This window comes from Schistocerca americana, chromosome 7 (genome assembly GCF_021461395.2).
Source record: "Schistocerca americana isolate TAMUIC-IGC-003095 chromosome 7, iqSchAmer2.1, whole genome shotgun sequence".
In the NCBI taxonomy this organism is placed as follows: domain Eukaryota; kingdom Metazoa; phylum Arthropoda; class Insecta; order Orthoptera; family Acrididae; genus Schistocerca; species Schistocerca americana.
The window spans coordinates 617,374,894-617,396,557 of record NC_060125.1 but is presented as its reverse complement, the minus strand read 5'-3'; the positions used below and the strand labels follow the sequence as shown (position 1 = coordinate 617,396,557).

Sequence of the window (21,664 nt, the reverse complement as noted above, 5' to 3'; positions counted from 1 at the left end):
TTTTGTAACACCCTGTATATCAAGAACGTGAAACAGGAGTGCGTGATGGTGACATGAGGCGTGTAGTTAGTGTAACACCAGTTACTGGACCGATATTCTTACACCAAACCAAAATTTCTGATGTTTGTTTACAATACACCGCAGCTACTTTCTGACAGAAAGAGCAATAAACAAAAAGACCTATGGTTGTTCCATGCACTACAAAGTACGAGCACACACCATCAGTATTACGAGGTGTTTCCGTTGAAGGGTAATACCCGCGAAATATGAATAGAATCATACATTCGTGATGTGTCTCCTCCTGCATTGTCCTCCAAGAATAGCCGGCCGGTGTGGCCGTACGGTTCTAGGCGCTTCAGTCTAGAACCGTGTGACCGCTACGGTCGCAGGTTCGAATCCTGCCTCGGGCATGGATGTGTGTGATGTCCTTAGATTAGTTAGGTTTAAGTAGTTCTAATTTCTAGGGGACTGATGACCACAGATGTTAAGTCCCATAGTGCTTAGAGCCATCCTCCAAGAATAATAGCAGGTCGTTTTGTTGATTGCTCGTTCTCTAACAATATGGTTGGAGTTCATTGTTCACAAACTTATCAGAAGTTATGCTTAGGTGTGCAACGATCAGTCTACTCTAGCAAGAGGTTTTACAGTAATTGCACACCACACGTGACCATGACACACCCCTGTTTCACGCTCTTGCTGTAACAGGTCACCTTCCAGTACATCATCGCATATAGTTTTGCGACATCACGTAGTCATACTTGATCCGGAAAAAGAAAAACGGAGTCTCTGGAACAAAACTGCTCCTTGGACAGTCGGCAACAGGCGGTTGCAGTACCGACATCGAACAAGAGTGACTGGATGGGTCACTTTATGCACTACCGGTACTATGTAAGGTTTCGGTTGCAGTTTGTGTACACCTCTGTGTGTGTGTGCTATTGATTCAGTCTGCCGTTTCTGCCAAGGCGTTATCGCAGATGGCAGCCTACAACCCAGGAAATGGTTCTTGCGCAACACTGGTCCCAACTCTTTCCGTGCTCGTGAAACATGCTGTTTATACAAGCAAACACAGAAATGCGATATAGCCTGTAGCAGACTTTTATAGATAGCATCCACAGTTATGGATACCTCGGCGACATGGCGCCTTGCTGTCGGATAAGGAATTCATCGAACACACTGAAACCTAAACGAGAGTAGTTTCAGTCCCTAGAGAGAGAGAGGAATGTTCAACTGAATCGAATCAAGAAACTGAGAGTTGGTAGACATGACTCTCGGCAAGACCCAACCTTCCATATGTCGTCAACCATGGGTCTCGTACTGAATGGTGCTCGGAGAGTCTGATGGTAAGGCGCCCATTCGTGACAAGAGGGAAATCCGGGTTCGAATCCAGGCCTGACACAAATTTTCATTTCATCATTCCATTACACAACTGACGGTCCATATGCGAATACGTTTCATGTGTTTCACAACGGCTGTTCCTTCCGACATGAATGTATGTCCGAAGGAACATTGCATCGCAATCCGAATAACACAGGCACTGAAATATCGTATCGCATATAGTTTCGGGCTTCATCCTAATACTAATACGTGAGCGTAGAAAATTGAAGTACCAATTTGTAATATTAATTGTACAAGGAGTCAAATGAGGCTTATGTCATTCGAAAGGTACTTTGCCGTAGATGTGTACGAAAGAAAAGGTAAGAGAGGTAAAATGGCGCTAAGAGAGGTAAAAGGACGCAGAGATACACGGATGAGAAAAGTTCTTTTCTGTCTCTCACACCGCTACCAACTTCTACCGCACGCGCCGAGTGCTATGGTAGAAATAAAACACGAAATTAACGTTCCGTGAGAACGCTGTCGAGGTACGTTCGCCCTTAAATGTTGTAGATGATTCATTTGCAGTGACACATCCACACCGGGCAGTTACAATGCTGCAGCAAAACATCTTAGTAACGACGCCTTTGGGCGAACGCACACTTTACACAGCGTTGTTTATTGACGTTATTTCTGTTTGCTTTACTTTTGTTTAAGAGCAAAAGAAAGTGACTCTGATTTTATTTCCCGCTTTTGCCACAAAATTTGAAGTGAGTTCATAATTTGTCATTTCTCCTTTTTGGATAGCTAGACTCCCCTTATTATACGGAAACTATATTCGTTTTTGGCTATGCATCGGAGAAGAACACTGACAGTCGGGCTGCAAGACAAAGAGGACAGACACAATTTTTGCGTAGAGAATAATGTAGACATCGATAGTGCAAATTCTGTTTCCATTATAAAAGATACATTTAAACGTGCATTTACCCTAGTTTCAAACAATTTTGAAACTTATAAATACAATCTGATGAACTTGCAGAGCAGATTTTGTAATCCAAAACATTTCGCACCTGAGGTTATTTTATGTCACAGAAAAGCATTCACATTAAGTTGCCGTAAGTGAAATGTTAATTTGCAGCCGTCAGTTCAAAATTTATTTTCAACGCACTTTATCAAGGACTCACTTCAAATGATCGGGCATCCACAGCACAGAATTTTCCATGGCCAGTCTTGAGGCTGAAATGTCAGACACTTTTACGTGGAATGTGTCACTTTCAGCTACACGAAATTTTTTATCATGGATCAGGTCGGTTCATTTCTACGTATGGTCGTTCATCATGTTATGCGCAGCTATTTTTGTATGACGTTGACACAATTGGTCGAATTTCGAGGATATGGGATAACAATAGACAAAAATATCTGTGTATATCTGTAAATAATGTACCTTTACTATCGAATATTCCAAGGATTTGACGTGGGCCTAAACGGATCACGCATCAAAACATTTCACTTCGATGCTATCCGAAAACAGAAGTGCTTTAATATGAATTACTTCCGTGTGGTCCCCGATTAGGATGGGAAACTTGACTGAAATCAGTGGTGCGCAGATTCTTGTGCTTGACTGTTTCTGCTTTTTCTCTTGTGAGTTTCTTTCCTTGTGGTGTTAATACTAGTCACAAATGAGAAAAGTAAATGTGGTTAATGGAAATTACACACCCTATATAAGATATGTATCTCAAATGACAGTAGTTTCTATTATTTGTTGTTAGTATTTCATGATATACGTCGTGCCTGTTTTGACTGTTTTCAGTTACAGTTATCCTAATGAAGTTTGCATTTAGCACAAATATTTTGTTTCCGTCCTGAAATTTTCTAGGAGAAAACCAACATTAATGAGGAAAAGACCCTCAGACAGGCACAATATATTTGGAGGAACAAAAATTATTCGAGGCGTAGCCCCGAGAATTTTGTACACATTTATTTCATGCTCATAAATTAGGGATAATGCTGATACATGGTGAAACAACGCTCTGGTCGGCAGTTTGCGGGTTTAAATCACCTCGGGGTATGACCATGCGGTGCATTTGACCTGTGGTCGTCGCACGGTGGCGCAGGCAGCAGTCCACATACGCAGAGGTGTGTTGGTGAATGTCAGAGTACGGTGCAGCGAGTAAGTGTGCAGACGTTTTCAGGTGTGCTAATGATGACCGTGTGTTGAAAATGGCTCAAAGAACACATACTGATGACGTTATGAGGGGTAGAATACTAGGGCGACTGGAGGCTGGTCAAACACAGCAGGGCGTAGCACGGCCCCTCCGATCTCAAGATTATGGCAACGAGTCCAGCAGACAGGAAACGTGTCCAGTCGCTACAGTAAGGGACGTCCACAGTGTACAACACCACAAGAAGACCGATATCTCACCATCAGTGCCCGCAGACGACCACGGAGTACTGCAGGTAGCCTTGCTCGGCACCTTACCGCAGCCACTGGTACAGTTGTCTCCAGACACACAGTCTACAGACGACTGAAAAGACACGGTTTATTCGGTCGGAGACCTGCAAGGTGCATTCCACTGACCCCTGGTCACAGGAGACCCCTTAAAGCCTGGTGTCAAGAACACATAACATGCTCGTTGGAACAGTAGTCCCAGGTTATGTTCACGGACGACTCCAGGTATAGTCTGAACAGTGATTCTCGCCGGGTTTTCATCTGGCTTGAACCAGGAACCAGATACCAACCCCTTAACGTCCTTGAAAGGGACCTGTATGGAGGTTGTGGTTTGATGGTGTGGGGTGGGATTATCATTGGTGCACGTACACGCCTGCATAGCTTTGACAGAGGAACTATAACAGGTCAGGTGTATCGGGACGTCATTTTGCACCAGTATGGCCGCCTTTTGAGGGGTAGAGTGGGTCCCATCTTCCTCCTGATGGATGATAACGCACGGCCCCACCGAGCTGCCATCGTCTAGGAATATCTTGAAACAGAAGATATCAGGCGAATGGAGTGGCCTGCCTGTTCTCCAGACCTAAACCCCATCAAGTACGTCTGGGATACTCTCGGTCGACGTATCGCTGCACGTCTTCAAACCCCTACAACACTTCAGGAACTCCGACAGGTACTGGTGCAAGAATGGGACGCTGTACCCTAGCAGCTGCTCGACCACCTGATCCAGAGTATGCCAACCCGTTGTGCGGCCTGCGTACGTGTGCACGGTGATCATATCACATATTGATGTAGGGGTACATGCGCAGGAAACTGCAGTTTTGTACGACGTGTGTTTCGGGATGCTTTTCTCAACTTCAGTACCGAGTATTTACAAATCCGTGTCGTGTGTGTTCCCTATGTGCCTATGCTATTAGCGCCAGATTAGTGTAGTGCCACGTTGTGTGTCACCACATTCTGCAATTATCCTTAATTTATAAGCATGAGTGTATTTTTATCTTAGGAAGATAAGTACTTTACATATTAAAAAACCCACCTTCCTTTACGTTATCCAAGGTGAACGATGACCAGACTGCGAACAACGTCTCGAAGCCATCTGTTTACAACACGGCCCGTTACAGATTTCTATGTCACTGATAATTACGAAAACAGCTGTGGTTTTGTCAAGCCATCGTGAATAAAATAATAAAATGGCGCCTCGTTGTCACTCGACGCATCTTTCTTTATGCCTCAAGCCGTCGATATTGAAAAAACAGTGAATGTACCTTACGCCTCTGACGTAATAACTGAACGCCGTGTTTCAGGTGCGTATTGGTTACCTCCTGCACATAAATTCTGTAAGTCCGGAGTGTGAGCGCTTCTTCGTGGGTGTCGTGCGTGACACAGTGGACTACCGCAAGAAGAACGCCGTGGCGAGGAACGACTTCGTCAACCTGTTGCTGGAGCTGCAGGAGAAGGGACAGGTGCAACCCGACCACGAAAGTGCAGACACTGGGAAAAAGGTCGCTCACTCGCCGGACATCGACTTCAGTAAGTATACGCAAGTCATCAACAACATGTCGCACGGCGTACAGGAAACTGATTTTTCTTTCCATGAAAGCCGCGCGGGTTTATCCGAGCGGTCTAAGGCGCTGTAATCATAGACTGTGCGGCGGAGGTTCGAGTCCTACCTCGGGCATGGGTGTGTGTGTTTGTCCTTAGGGTAATTTAGACCAAGTAGTGTGTAAGCTTAGGTACTGATGATCTTAGCAGTTAAGTCCCATAAGATTTCACACACATTTGAACATCTTTCCATGAAAACTGTTAACGGGAATAGTCTCTTTGATATTTGACGATATTAGGCAGAAAATTCAGGGAGGCTATGGTTACCTACAGGTTATACAGAACTCAGACTGAAGTTGTAAAAGTTGAAAGAAGCAAGGGAACTAGTAGTTGAGAATGCAATGAGACAGTCTGTTATTGAATCTTGCGGTAAATCAAACAGCAGGGGAAACAAAACATCTGTTGGGAAATAGATTTAAGGATAAAGGGGAAGAAACCAAAATTTTTAAGTTTCCCGATTACGTTGTATTTCTGTCAGAGACTGCAAAGGATGTCGTAGATCAGTTTAACGGAATACGTAGTGTCCTGAACATAGGTTATAAGATGCTCATCAACAAAAGTGAAACATTGTGATCTAATTAATTCAGGTAATGCTGGGGTATTAGATTACAAAATCAGATCCTGAAAGTATCAGACGAGTTTTGACGGCCGAGCAAAACAACTGAGGCCGACAGAAGATACACCAATTCAGTCTGAGAATAGCAAGGAAAGATTTCCTGCAAAAGAGCAATACGGTAAGCCGAATATGAATTTAAAACTTATGAAGTCTTTTCTTGAAGTATTTGTGTGGAGCTTATTTGGAACTGAAATATGGATGGGTGAACAATCTGCCCATAACCTTTGTCATTACATGAGGCAATAACTATCGAATCGCGTGCTCATTACTCGTATTATATGCTAAATACATACGTTACAATATTCCGTGACTTTTCCTTAAGACAGTGTGAGCCAAATGTACAGGAAAACAAGTTGCGCTTGGATCAGGTGCAACCTAAATAGTGGCCACCGTACGCAAGACACATTTAAATACAAAAATCACATGGCTGTAATTTCTAGTACAACATAAGTGTTGACATAAAGTCATTATTGTCATGTTTCCGCATAACGATGGCATTGTAAGACATATACGCAAGAGAAAGAGCTTCAAAGCGTTGGTCTACATTTGCCCCTATTGGAAGCAAATATTTGACTTAGCATTGACTGGCAGAGTTGTCGGATGCCCTGAGGGACACCGAGTTAATTTCTGTCCAATTGGCGCGTTAGATCGTCAGAATCCAGACCTGGTTGAAGGGTTCTGTGCATAATACTCCAAACTCTGCGAGCTGATGAGAGATCCGGTGACCTTGCTGGCCAACGTAGGGCCTGCAAGCACGAAGACTAGAGGTAGAAATTATCGCCGTGTACGGGCGGGCATTATCTTGCTGAAATGTAAACCCAGGATAGTTTACCACGAAGGGCGACAGAACGGGACGCAGAATATCGTAGACGTACAGCTGTACTGGAAGGGTGAGGCGGATGACAACCAAAGGGGTCCTGATGACAGAAGAAATGGTACTCCAGACCACTTCTCCCCAGCCGTACGGTCTCCCAGTGGTATCTGGGGCGCTTCCAGACATGTCTTAGACATGGAACCGTAATACGTCATAACTGTGTGTGAGTGTTTGTGTGCTGCAATTATTATCCGTCCCTTACGTTCTGATTTTAGTTTCATACTAACTGCGAACTTAACAACTATCAACAGCACTATTGCCAGTAGTCATTATAGGGAAATATTGTGAATTAACATTAAATATAAATATTATATTGAATACTACACTACCGGCCATTAAAATTGCTACACCAATAAGAAATGCAAATGATAAACGGGTATTCATTGGAAAAATATATTATACTACAACTGACATGCGATTACATTTTCACGCAATTTGGGTGCATAGATCCTGAGAAATCAGAACCCAGAACAACAGCCTATGGCAGTAATAACGGCCTTTATACGCCTGGGAATTGAGTCAAACTGAGCTTGGTTGACGTGTACAGGTACAGCTGCCCATGTAGCTTCAACATGATACCACAGTTCATCAAGAATACTGACTGGCGTATTGTGACGAGCCAGTTGCTCGGCGACCATTGACCAGACGTTTTCAGTTGGTGAGAAATCTGGAGAATGTGCTGGCCAGGGCAGCAGTCGAACATTTTCTGGATCCAGAAAGGTCCGTACAGAAACTGCAACATGCGGTCGTACATTATTCTCCTGAAGTGTAGGGTTTCGCAGGGATCGAATGAAGGTTAGAGCCACGGGTCGTAACACATCTGAAATGCAACGTCCACTGATCAAAGTGCCGTTAATGCAAACAAGAGGCGTCAGAGACGTGCAACCGATGGCACCCCATACCATCACCCAGGGTGATACGCCAGTATGGCGATGACGAATACACGCTTCCAATGCTCGTTCACCTCGATGTCGCCAAACACGGATGCGACCATCATCATGCTGTAAACGCTACCTGGATTCATCCGAAAAATGACGTTTTGCCATTCGTGCACCTAGGTTCGTCGTTGAGTACACCATCGCAGGCGCTCCTGTCTGTGATGCAGCGTCAACGGTAACCACAGGCACGGTCTCCGAGCTGATAGTCCATGCTGCTGCAAACGTCGTAGAACTGTTCCTGTAGATGGTTGTTGTGTTGCAAACGTCCCCATCTGTTGACTCAGGGATCGAGACGTGGCTGCACGATGCGTTACAGCCATGCGGATAAGATGCCTGTCATCTCGACTGCTAGTGATACGAGGCCGTTGGGATCCAGCACGGCGTTCCGTATTACCCTCCTGAACTCACCGATTCCATATTCTGCTAACAGTCATTGGATCTCAACCAACGTGAGCAGCAATGTCGCGATACGATAAACCGCAATCGCGATAGGCTACAATCCGACCTTTATCAACGTCGGAAACGTGATGGTACGCATTTCTCCTCCTTACACGAGGCATCACAACAACGTTTCAGCAGGCAACGCCAGTCAACTACTGATTGTGTATGAGAAAGCCGTTGGAAACTTTTATCATGTCAGCAAGTTGTAGGTGTCGACACCGGCGCCAACCTTGTGTGAATGCTCTGAAAAGCTAATCATTTGCATATCACAGCATCTTCTTCCTATTGGTTAAATTTCGCGTCTGTAGCACATCATCTTTGTGGTGTAGCAATTTTAATTGCCTGTAGTGTAATTAATATATCTGAACATAAAACGGGTAAATTATTTTTTCACAGGAAGTATAGAATGTTGAGACTTTATTAAAAGATAATTCAGACCTGAGAGATTGACCGTTTGTCCGTAAATTTCTTTTTCACAAACATTTATTTTTATCAAAACTTTGTTGCTGTGGTTTGGGCCCTTATGGTTCCCACTGCTTCAGTTTCTTTTCTGAGAGCAAGTGACTGAGCGCAGTGTAGAGCTCTACCAGACACGTTGGTCTACGTTGTTGCAGCCTTCACAGATGACCTGTTCGCTGCACAGTGTTTCGTCTTCTTCGTGGCCGGTTTCGAGACGTCTTCGACGACAATGAGCTTCTGCATCCACGAGTTGGCGGTCAACCCCGACGTGCAGGACCGCCTCAGGTCTGAAGTCGACAGTGTGCTCTGTAGACACGGCGGGGAGGTGACGTACGACGCCGTACAGGAGATGACCTATCTGGACATGGTGGTCGCAGGTGAGGTTGCTCCTCCTCGTCTCACAACGAATACTTGAACCACCGGCACCCGTGGAAAATGAAAATTTACGCCTCTGAACGCGAGGCGTATGGACACCTCGATGAAAAGTTCTCGATTTTCCATCCGGTCGGCGGAGTTGAGACGCTGGGATTTGTCAGAAGATGATGGGTATGACACTCGTCGAAGCAGCGGGTTATCTCAGCACCAGTAGGCTGCTGAGGACCCGAGAGGTTCACATTCACACACGTGAACACAAAATTTTCAGCGGGAATGAAGGGGTTCAGTTAAACAGTAACAGAATTAGCTCCCTTTATGTCAGTTTGTTGCCGCGGCTGACTTATATTAGTCCAACCCAACACTTTTCTTAAGTACTTACTACTCAACACGGTTTCATCACAATATAAAATGACATAGACAGTTCCAGTTATAACGCGCTGCTTCCTGGACTCGGGTAGGCGGGCCGGCCCCGGATCGAATCTGCCCAGCGGATTAACGACGAGGGATGGTGCGCGGACCAGCCTGGATATGGTTTTTAGACGGTTTTCCACGTCCCGCTAGGTGAATACCGGGCTGGTCCCCACGTTCCGCCTCAGTTACACGACTCGCCGACATCTGAACACGTTCGCACTATTCCATGAATTACACTAGACGCAGACAGTTGGGGTGCACAAGTTCCATCCCAGGGGTACGGGGTGGCGGCAGGAAGGGCTTCCGGCCACCCCTTCATACTAACTCTTGCAAAATCCGTTGCTAACAATGCCGACCGTGTGTCAGTGCGGGACATGACACCAGTGAAAGAAAGAAAGAAACAAAGACAGTTCCAGTTATCAGGTGGTCATACGCAGTATCAGTTACCACAAATGTCTTAGGAGCTGTTCAGTTAATTGTTTTACGCATTTTCGAGGACTGCTTGACACTTCTGAGAAATATGCATTGTTTTCACATGTCCTTTCAAAAGAAACTATGAGATGAGCTACACCTAATGGTATTAGAGGTGTTTTTTGTTCATTAACATGTCGCAAGCTGTCCTCTTTCCTTGGTAACGAGCCCCTCAGTTCTTTCAAGTCACCTTTCTTTGTATTTCTTGAAGAAAGGTGCTGCGTCGGCAGGAGATGAAGGAACCTTATGTCTTTCCACTAGCTGAGGCTTCAGAAGGGAAAACACCAAGTCTTTGAAGAAAATCCTTCGACTCTTAATTTGTTTGACCCCATTTGCATGAAAAATGGTTTGGGTACTGATTCTTGCTATATCCAGTAGAACACAGAATATGACCAATGACCATCTTCTTGTCACCCGCGTGACGGAATACGCGGCCGGCCGGTGTGGCCGTGCGGTTCCAGGCGCTTCAGTCTGGAACCGCGTGACCGCTACGGTCGCAGGTTCGAATCCTGCCTCGGGCGTGGATGTGTGTGATGTCCTTAGGTTAGTTAGGTTTAAGTAGTTCTAAGTTCTAGGGGACTGATGACCTGAGATGTTAAGTCCCATAGTGCTCAGAACCATTTGAACCATTTTTTTAACGGAACATGCAGTTCCCAGCTGATCGACTGCGTCGACTCTTTCTTTTGTTACCTTCCAACACAAAACTATCTCTGGTTGAATCGTAGCTTCGTCAACGGTTTCTAAGCCGTGCATAGTTGAAAGTAGTAAAACTGCCTTTTTTCTGTACAAACGAAAGAATGGACAGTCCCACTCTCTCCGGCAAAACTTCTTGTGGAACCTCGCGTTTGTTTTCTCTCGCTGTACCGAAGCATGCTAGTAGTTTTCTTTTCCTTTTTTTTAAACTAGAAGGTAACTAAGGAATTGCTGGTGTACCAGTTATCTGTGGATACGTTTCTCCCAGACCACTCTATGTCAGTAGCAAAACCTTCCTACAACATCAAAATGAGAACTAGAAGCATCGTATGGTCCTGTAGGTTGTTTCCCACAATTCCCGCAATACACTTGAATGTTACTTGTGAAGAATGTTTTAGCCGCAACTAAATCCAAACTCTTTAAGCCATTATTCGCCAGTTTGTTCGGGATATACTAAGCAAAAAAGCAGCTACCCCGGAGAGCGTACCACCGTTCTTCTACTATTACAAATTTGCATACACGGTAACTGTCGTTACAGTTCACCATAATTTCATCTAGTTCTGCTTTAATGCAGCGAAATTATCACTTGCTATTATTTATTGTCCTCTGTTCTTGCAGTAAAAACGAATACAACGTAAAAGGAACAGAAATCTTCTGCTGCTCATCACAAACAATGGTTCAAATGGCTCTGAGCACTATGCGACTTAACTTCTGAGGTCAGAAGTCGCCTAGAACTTAGAACTAATTAAATCTAACTAACCTAAGGACATCACACACATCCATGCCCGAGGCAGGATTCGAACCTGCGACCGTAGCGGTCGCTCGGCTCCAGACTGCAGCGCCTAGAACCGCACGGCCACTCCGGCAGGCTTGCTCGTCAGACAATACAGAATGACTGTTCACAGCCATCATCTCAATCGTATTCTTGTTCAGGAACTGAAACGCGGTCAGTTTGATAAGTTCCAATTCTTCCACAGAATCGTCATCATTTTCGATGTCTCGTATCGCGTTACACCCTGGATACTCGTTTAATACCCAAAGAAACTCGTTACCTATATGGATATGGTGTCTGTTCTTTTGGACTATTGATGAACTGCAGCCATCTAGAACGAAATTATAATTATATATTAACACCTTCAGCTGCTGACGGGCGTTGATGTATATCAACGGGACAAGTGAAAATGTGTGCCCCGACCGGGACTCGAACCCGGGATCTCCTGCTTACATGACAGACGCTCTGTCAGTCGGAGCCACCGAGGGCACAGAGGATATTGCCACTCCAGGGACTGTCTCGAGCATGCCTCCCGCGAGACCCACATTCTCACTACATTCATAGTGTCACTACCCAACGCACTCATTACTCGTGGAAGACATTCTCTTCTGTGCGGTTGCACACATATTACGCGAACTCTTACGGGATTTGGTAAAAATGTCTTGCACGAGTAATGCGTGCGTTGGGTAGGGGCGCTACGAATTTAGTGTGTGGACATAAATGGTGAGAATGTGTGTCTCGCGGGAGGCATGCGGGAGATAATCCCAGCAGTGACACTATCCACTGTTCATCTCCGTCCCTGCCGGCACGGTAGCTCAGTGTGTTCGTTCAGACGGCTGCTCGCCCTCTGTAATAAAAATCTGAGTAAAGGAATCAACGATCAATGCGAATGGCTGTCTTGTGACGTCCGCGCAGACCAAACGCAACGAACAATACCGAACAAACTGAAAAAAAGTGGATAGAGTGTCTGCCATGTAAGCAGGAGATCCCGGGTTCGAGTCCCGGTCGGGGCACACTTTTTCACCTGCACTCGTTGATATATATCAACACCCGTCAGCAGCTGAAGGTATTAATATGTAATTCTAATTTCGTTCGAGACGGCTGCAGGTCATCAATAGTGTCTGTTCTTTCGGACATGTACGCCCTCGTTACCGGTCAGTTTTCATCTCGTCCTGCACACAGTGACAAGAACCCGCTCGTTACGTGTTATATTTAGCTGCTCTTAAAAAGTAACGAAATAAAAGTGAAGGAATACGACAGGGTGCTTGGCGTACATTGTATACGATGGTTGCACGCTATCTCCTTATTTTATACTAGTTGAGAGTGCCGACGTTGTCAGTCCATCTACTCCTTCGCTCTCTCTCTATCTCCTCCTCCAACTGTCCCTGTTCATCTCCAACCCTTTCCTTTCTCTGTCCATGTCAACCTCACTCCTCTCTCTGTACATTTCTCCTTGCCCTATCTCCGCCCGTCTCTTCCTCCTCCTCCTCCTCCTCCTTCTCCTATCTGTGCTTGTCATCTCCTTCAGCCTTGCTGTCTGTCCACATCCTTGATCTCCCATCTCTCTGCACGTTATCACACTCACCCCAACAGTAGTCTGGTGATTCTTACTGCGGCAGTATTTCCTTCCAGGTCGTAACGAATATGTGAAACATATTTGATTTAAATCGTTGCAAGGGCTTAGGATGAGCTTCTTACCTATTGCTTTGCTCGCACACGCACGTGTCAACTATATTTCACACATATTCAACATATTACACGCATATTTCTGCACATATTTCACTCGTATGCCTAGCGAATTTCGACCTGCAGTTTGATTTTCACGCTGTTCAATGTTCTTGACATCGTATCTCCCGAACTATGTGCTGTAAAGAGGTATAATTTTCCAGGCGCATCCAATGGTATACGTGCCTGCTGTCTGCGAAATGTCTCGCGAATAGATTTAGCAGCAAAGAAGTAATAAATTAAAACGTCATGCACAAGGTGGCAGTTTTCTCTCGCATCTCACGATTTGATGTCATATCTCCTGGAATGTGAGTCGCACAGTGATATGTTTTTGTAGGTACATTAGCAAGTAGTGTGGACACTGTCGGCAAAAAGTGTTGACAATAGTGTTAGTAGCAGCGAGGTAATAAATTTAAACGTCTTGCCTAATGCGGTAGTCTTTCACGCATTAAGCGTTTATAAAGTCGTATCTCCCGAAACAAGTGTCGTACAACGATATAATTTTTCTGATAGATTCAGTGGTATATGTGAATACTGCCTGCAAAATGTGTCGCGAATACAGTTAATCGTAAAGAAGTAATAAATAAAAAGTAATACTTCATGAGAAAGTTTCACTGCATGAACAGTTAAAATGTAGAAACCGATGAACTGTCCTCCTTTCATAATTTTGTGCGAGTCATCAGCAAGAAAATGTTTCGCAAATTTTGAAATTAAGTTTAAATTTAGTTGGATGTAAATCTCTAAGTGCATCCATCCTGCCACGCGGGATTAGCCGAGCGGTTTAAGGCGCTGCAGTCATGGACTGTGCCGCTGGTCACGGCGGAAGTTCGAGTCCTCCCTCGGGCATGGGTCTGTGTGTTTGTCCTTAGGATAATTTAGATTAAGTAGTGTGTAAGCTTAGGGACTGATGACTTTAGCAGTTAATTCCCATAGGATTTCACACATTTGAACATTTTTTTGCACCCATTCTCAAATAGTAGATGCCTAAGTTATAGGTATTTTCGCTTCGTGGGCTACATTGCTTTTTCACCTTCATTCCTTTGATAGTTGGGTGGCTCTTAACCCTCGCATTGATTTCTTCCAGCCTTGAACTGATATGTGTCCAAAGTTTGCGTGAAATCGTTTCAGTGGTTTAGAATGAAATGTGGAACATACATACATACAGACATACATACATACATACATACATACATACACACAGGGTACGTACGTACATTCGTATTTATAATTTGTATGGCTCACTGCAGCGCACTTGGCCGTATGAAAACACATCTTATCATTGTGTCAGTGGAATCAATACTGAATGAATGGGTACGCGCTCGCAATTGTAAAACAGCACTGGATCGGTCCAGGTGATTGGCGCACTTTATACGTAGTCGCACACGCTCGAGTGTTAAACAGTGATTTATCTCATACAAAGCTAGTTTATTTTATCGTTGATTGATTAAACTAAAAGTAAACTGTGATTTAGTTCAAACATGTTTATCTTGGTAATATGAAAACAGCAATTCTGTACACGTGTACAAACTACGTCGCGCGTCCACTCGTTAGATTAGATTAGATTAATACTTGTTCCATAGATCATGAATACGACACTTCGTAATGATGTGGAACGTTTCAGGTTAATAAAAGATGTCTGTACAAGATATTACATTACACAAAATATTGCATGACACTAATGTTTAAGTTGGTTTTTTTCCCTTAATTTATATCTAAAAATTCAGCCAATGAGTAGAAGGAGTTGTCATATAGAAATTCTTTTCATTTATTTTTAAATGTTAGTTGGATATCTGTCTGGCATTTGATGCTGTTTGGTAAGTGACCAAAGACTTTTGTGGCAGCATAACTTACCCCTTTCTGTGCCAAAGTAAGATTTAACCCTGCATAGTGAAGATCATCCTTTCTCCTGGTGCACACTGCTATTACTTTTGAACTGGGTTGGATTATTAACAACAAATTTCATAAGTGTATATATATACTGTGAGGTTACTGTGAGGATCCCTAGATCCTTAAACAGATGTCTGCCGGATGAATGTGGGTGGGCTCCAGCAATTATTCTGATTACACGTTTTTGAGCAATGAATACTTTTCTACTCAACAATGAACTACCCCAGAATATGATGCCATACGAAAGCAGTCAATGAAAGTAGGCATAGTAAGCTAATTTACTGGGATTCTTATCACCAAAATTTGCAATAACCCTAATAGCATACGTAGCTGAACTCAGACGTTTCAGCAGACCATCAATGTGTTGCTTCCAGTTTAACCTCTCATCAATGAACACACCTAAACATTTTGAAAATTCTAACTTAGCTACAGACTTCTGTTCAAAGTCTATATTTATTACTGTAGTTGTGCCATATACTGTACAGAACTGTATATACTGTGTTTTATCAAAATTTAAAGAGAGTCCGTTTGCTGAGAACCACTTAATAATTTTGTGAAAAACAACATTTACAAGTACATCACTTAGTTCTTGGTTTTTGGATGTTATTACTATTCTTGTATCATCAGCAAAAAGAACTAACTTTGCATCTTTATCAATGAGGAATGGTAAGTCATTAATGTATATCAAGAACAGTAAAGGACCTAAGACTGAACACTGTGAGACCCCGTACTTGATAGCCCCCCCCCCCCCCCCCCCCCCAGTTTGAGGAATCAGCTGTTGTTTTAACATTACATGAACCACTTATTTCAACTTTCTGCTTTCTTCCAGTTAAGTATGAATTAAACTATTTGTGCACTGCCCCCCTCAAACCTTAATGATGCAGATTATCCAAAAGAATTCCGTGATTTACACAATCAAAGGCCTTTGAGAGATCACAAAAAATACCAATGGGTGATGTCCGGTTATTCAGAGCATTTAATATTTGGTAAGTGAAAGTGTATATAGCATTTTCTGTTGTAAAGCCTTTCTGAAAACCAAACTGACATTTTGTTAGTACTTTATTTTTAGATATATGGGATGCTACTCTTGAATACATTACTTTCTCAAAAATGTATCCCCCTTTTTATGCAATGGTTTTACAATGGAATATTTCAGTCTATCGGGGAAAACACCCTGCTCCAAAGAGCTATTACATACGTGGCTGAGTATCCTACTCATCTGTGGGGAACAAACTTTAAGTACCTTGCTGGAAATGCCTTCACTTCCGTAAGAGATTTTACTTTTCAGTGAGTTTATTATTTTACTGATTTCAGAGGGAGAGGTTGGTGGAATTACAGTTGTTACAAATTGCACAGGTATGGCCTCTTCTATTAGTAGCCTTGCCTCTTCTTGTGAAGATCTAGATCCTATTTTCTCCACAACATTTAAAAAATGATTATTGAAAATATTTTCAATTTCTGGTTGTTTGTTAGTACACTTGTCATTCATTTTTATGGCACTAAAGTCTTCGTGTGCTCTTGGTTGCCCTGTTTCCCTTTCAATAATATTCCAAATTGCTTTAATTTTATTATTAGAGTTACTGATCTCAGACATGATACACATGCTTCTGGACTTTTTACGGTTGCAAGATATTCTTATTCCTTTAGTTAGCCAAGGTTTTTTATATGTTGGGAAAACAATTTTCAAATACCCTCAAAAATGTATCGTGAAATAAGTTATATTTCAAGTTTGCATCGGGTTCCTTATACACTTCATCCCAGTCTAGCTGCTGTGGACTTTCCCTAAAGTCTGCAATATTTATATTGTTAATTGAATACACTGCTCTGAAAGTATGATTTTATATACTGCATGGAGCTATGTCATGTACTGTAACTAGGTGTGCATCATGATCTGAAAGACCATTTCAACAGGGTAAGCATTTATGTCCTTAAGCTTATCATGGTCTATAAAAAAGTTATCTATCAATGTACTGCTGTTCTTTGTTATCCGAGTAGGAAAATCAATGACGGAGCTGAAATTGAAAGAACTGAGTAATAACACAAGGTCGTTCTTCCTATTACACTCTTTCAGGGAATCAACATTGAAATCCCCAGAAATGATAATTTGCTTCCCCCTGTCTGACAGATAGCACAACAAAGCATCCAAGTTTTCTAGAAATAGCTGGAAATTCCCTGAGGGGGACCTATACACTGTTACAATTATGAAAGTGCCATCATTTAGTTTAAGTTCAGTGGTACATGCTTCCATATGTTTCTCTACACAAAATTTTTAGTTTCTAAATTTCGTACACTGTGGAAGCCTTTGACATATATGGCAACTCCTCCTCTCATCATATTATCTCTACTTACATGTGCAGCTAATTTGTACCCATTGATGCCAACCTTCTGCATATCAGCGACAATGTGATGCTCAGACAGGCATAGTACATTTATTACATTCTCAGTTTCTATATCTTTTAAACTAAGCAGAAGCTCATCAATTTTATTCTTCAATCCACCAATATTTTGATGAAATGAAGCAGGCAAAAAGGAATACAAACGTCTCAAAAATGAGATCGACAGGAAGTGCAAAATAGCTAAGCAGGGATGGCTAGAGGACAAATGTAAGGATGTAGAGGCTTGTCTCACTAGGGGTAAGATAGATACTGCCTACAGGAAAATTAAAGAGACCTTTGGAGAGAAGAGAGCCACTTGTATGAATATCAAGAGCTCAGATGGCAACCCAGTTCTAAGCAAAGAAGGGAAGGCAAAAAGGTGGAAGGAGTATATAGAGGGTTTATACAAGGGCGATGTACTTGAGGACAATATTATGGAAATGGAAGAGGATGTAGATGACGATGAAATGGGAGACATGATACTGCGTGAAGAGTTTCACAGAGCACTGAAAGACCTGAGTCGAAACAAGGCCCCGGGAGTAGACAACATTCCATTAGAACTACTGATGGCCTTGGGAGAGCCAGTCATGACAAAACTCTACCATCTGGTGAGCAAGATGTATGAGACAGGCGAAATACCCACAGACTTCAAGAAGAATATAATAATTCCAATCCCAAAGAAAGCAGGTGTTGACAGATGTGAAAAATTACCGAACTATCAGTTTAATAAGTCACAGCTGCAAAATACTAACGCGAATTCTTTACAGACGAATGGAAAAACTGGTAGAAGCGGACCTCAGGGAAGATCAGTTGGGATTCCGTAGAAATGTTGGAACACGTGAGGCAATACTGACCTTACGACTTATCTTAGAAGAAAGATTAAGAAAAGGCAAACCTACGTTTCTAGCATTTGTAGACTTAGAGAAAGCTTTTGACAATGTTAACTGGAATATTCTCTTTCAAATTCTGAAGGTGGCAGGGGTAAAATACAGGGAGCGAAAGGCTATTTACAATTTGTACAGAAACCAGATGGCAGTTATAAGAGTCGAGGGGCATGAAAGGGAAGCAGTGGTTGGGAAAGGAGTGAGACAGGGTTGTAGCCTCTCCCCGATGTTATTCAATCTGTATATTGAGCAAGCAGTAAAGGAAACAAAAAAAAAAATTCGGAGTAGGTATTAAAATCCATGGAGAAGAAATAAAAACTTTGAGGTTTGCCGATGACATTGTAATTCTGTCAGAGACAGCAAAGGACTTGGAAGAACAGTTGAACGGAATGGACAGTGTCTTGAAAGGAGGATATAAGATGAACATCAACAAAAGCAAAACGAGGATAATGGAATGTAGTCAAATTAAATCGGGTGATGCTGAGGGAGTTAGATTAGGAAATGAGACACTTAAAGTAGTAAAGGAGTTTTGCTATTTAGGGAGTAAAATAACTGATGATGGTCGAAGTAGAGAGGATATAAAATGTAGACTGGCAATGGCAAGGAAATCGTTTCTGAAGAAGAGAAATTTGTTAACATCGAGTATAGATTTAAGTGTCAGGAAGTCGTTTCTGAAAGTATTTGTATGGAGCGTAGCCATGTATGGAAGTGAAGCATGGACGATAACCAGTTTGGACAAGAAGAGAATAGAAGCTTTCGAAATGTGGTGCTACAGAAGAATGCTGAAGATAAGGTGGGTAGATCACGTAACTAATGAGGAGGTATTGAATAGGATTGGGGAGAAGAGAAGTTTGTGGCACAACTTGACTAGAATAAGGGATCGGTTGGTAGGACGTGTTTTAGGCAACAAGGGATCACAAATTTAGCATTGGAGGGCAGCGTGGAATGTAAAAATCGTAGAGGGAGAGCAAGAGATCAATACGCTAAGCAGATTGAGAAGGATGTAGGTTGCAGTAGGTACTGGGAGATGAAGAAGCTTGCACAAGATAGAGTAGCATGGAGAGCTGCATCAAACCAGTCTCAGGACTGAAGACCACAACAACAACTAACATTATTTTTCACTTTACTTTTGTGAGTATCTTGAACTTTTTTAAACATCTTTAGTACTTGGCTGGCTGAGTTTCCCACTGGACACTGATCTTACACTACAAAAGAGTTTCCACCATGAGATGTAGTTCCTCCCCCCTTAAATTTCCTGCTATCAGTCCAGCCAGTTTAGCCTTCTCTTTCTTGTTGAGGTGTAGGCCATGTCTAGTATAGTCCCACCTACAGAGTGAATCAACAGGAACCACACCAATGTGTGACCCTGCACCAGATCCAAGTAGCCGTTCCAATTCCAAATTAACTCTCCTGACAGAAGAGCTCAAATGAGGTCTATGAGCACTATGGGACTCAACACCTGTGGTCGTAAGTCCCCTAGAACTTAGAACTACTTAAACCTAACTAACCTAAGGACATCACACACATCCATGCCCGAGGCAGGATTCGAACCTGCGACCGTAGCAGTCGCGCAGTTCCTGACTGAGCGCCTAGAACCGTTTACCCTTCTGCCCCCTTAACCTGCCCAGTTCTCGCCTAGCCTCATCTAACTCAGCCTGAAGGGCAGCAATTTTCCCCTCCTGTTCCACAATCTTTCTATCTCTACTGCATAGTCTACAGAACCACTGATGAGTCTCGCTCATTTTCCCAATTCCAACGCCACTACAATCGCCCCAATGGAAAAAGTTACTACTTCCATCACACAAGACCCCGGAGCTAACGATTCTACGGCACGTCAGGCACTTTACACTCATGGTACAAATCGATTTTAGTGACAGAAAGACAATTAAGTTACCGGAAAACAATGAAAATACGTGTACGAAAAATTAGGCCTACTCGCGACTATGTAAACAGTTGTTCAGATGTTTTCTACTGTAAATTACTTAAGAGATGACGATACTCTACAGATATAAAGGGGCAGCAAACGTATTTAGCACACTAAACTATCAGTAAATGCACTTAAAATTGCGGTATGAAGTTTAATCTGAAAGCTCAAAAGTTAGGCCTGGCCGCGATATGTAAACAAAACGAACTTTACGTGATTACTGTGAAAATAGTGACTAACAAGGGGAGGCCGCCAATTGTGAAATTCAGATTCGATTCATACTGCGCATAATAGAAGCTCATGGCCAGAGGTGTAATGTGGCAAAGCACCAAGATGCACTTCTCAGCCGTTGCCGAGAAAATCGACAGTTAAAAGAAACCGTTGCGGAGAAATACTCTCTACGATTAATATTTTTCTACAGCGTCGTGGCGCAGCGGTAAGCTCTCCGGTTCGAAATCCGAAGGTCACCGGATTGAATCTCGCGCCATGCTACTTTTTTTTTGTATTTGTTTTTTGTAATTCAAATGTGTGTATATTCACACACACACACACACACACACACACATATATATATATATATATATATATATATATATATATATATATATATATATATAATTCCCGGCAATCAGAAGCAACAATTATGCATATAATAAGTTGTTGAGAGTCGTTTGTCGTGGAAAAACTGGCAACTTGGAACATCATTATGTTTTCCGCAAACAAAGTTGTATTTCACAAATGTTATTAATTGTCTTCATAATGTTAACCACGTATAGTTAACGGAAGACGGAGAAACGATATTCCGAATACGTATAGCGTTAGTCAAACGTTCGAATTAGAATAGAAACCCCACGAACACAAATGTGCTGTGGCAGGTATGAAATATAAACTCCGTTAGTCGCTCGTTACAGTTGAAGGACAGATGCTGAATGGGCCGAAACGAGCCGCCGCATAACAGCGTAGTTGCCTGCTAACTTCGAAAGAAGGTAGATGCGGTCCCTAGCGCAAGTTATAACATCGTCGAAAATCAGTGCGGACGTGAGAGCTTTGGTACACCCAGTTAAACAAACGGAAAAATGGAGGTACAATTGGAGAGCGATCCGCCTTCACCAACATGCATAAGCAATTCATTAATAGTATATATATATATATATATATATATATATATATATATATATATATTTTGGAATAGAAACCCCACGAACACAAATGTGCTGTGGCAGGTATGAAATATAAACTCCGTTACTCGTTCGTTACACTTGAAGGACAGATGTTGAATATATATAGTTTGAAATTTTGAAATTTTTCGATGTCTGCCGTCAACACTATCTGGTAGGGACACCCGTACCGCGCAGCAGTACTACAGAAGTCGGATATATATATATATATATATATATATATATATATATATATATATATAATAAAAAAATGTTGCATGGCGCGAGATTCGAATCGGCGAC

The 21,664-nt window shown here is 42.7% G+C and overlaps 1 protein-coding gene across 1 annotated transcript in view; it reads left to right on the top strand.

The window, feature by feature from the left end:
- The window catches only part of LOC124623148 (probable cytochrome P450 6a13), a 69,683-nt gene that overhangs the window by 27,559 nt on the left and 20,460 nt on the right, over positions 1 to 21,664 (top strand). Inside the window, exons 3-4 of the mRNA XM_047148939.1 lie at positions 5,062 to 5,287; positions 8,843 to 9,064. Coding sequence (XP_047004895.1) covers positions 5,062 to 5,287; positions 8,843 to 9,064 — 448 coding nt within the window. The remainder of the gene's footprint in view (positions 1 to 5,061; positions 5,288 to 8,842; positions 9,065 to 21,664) is intronic.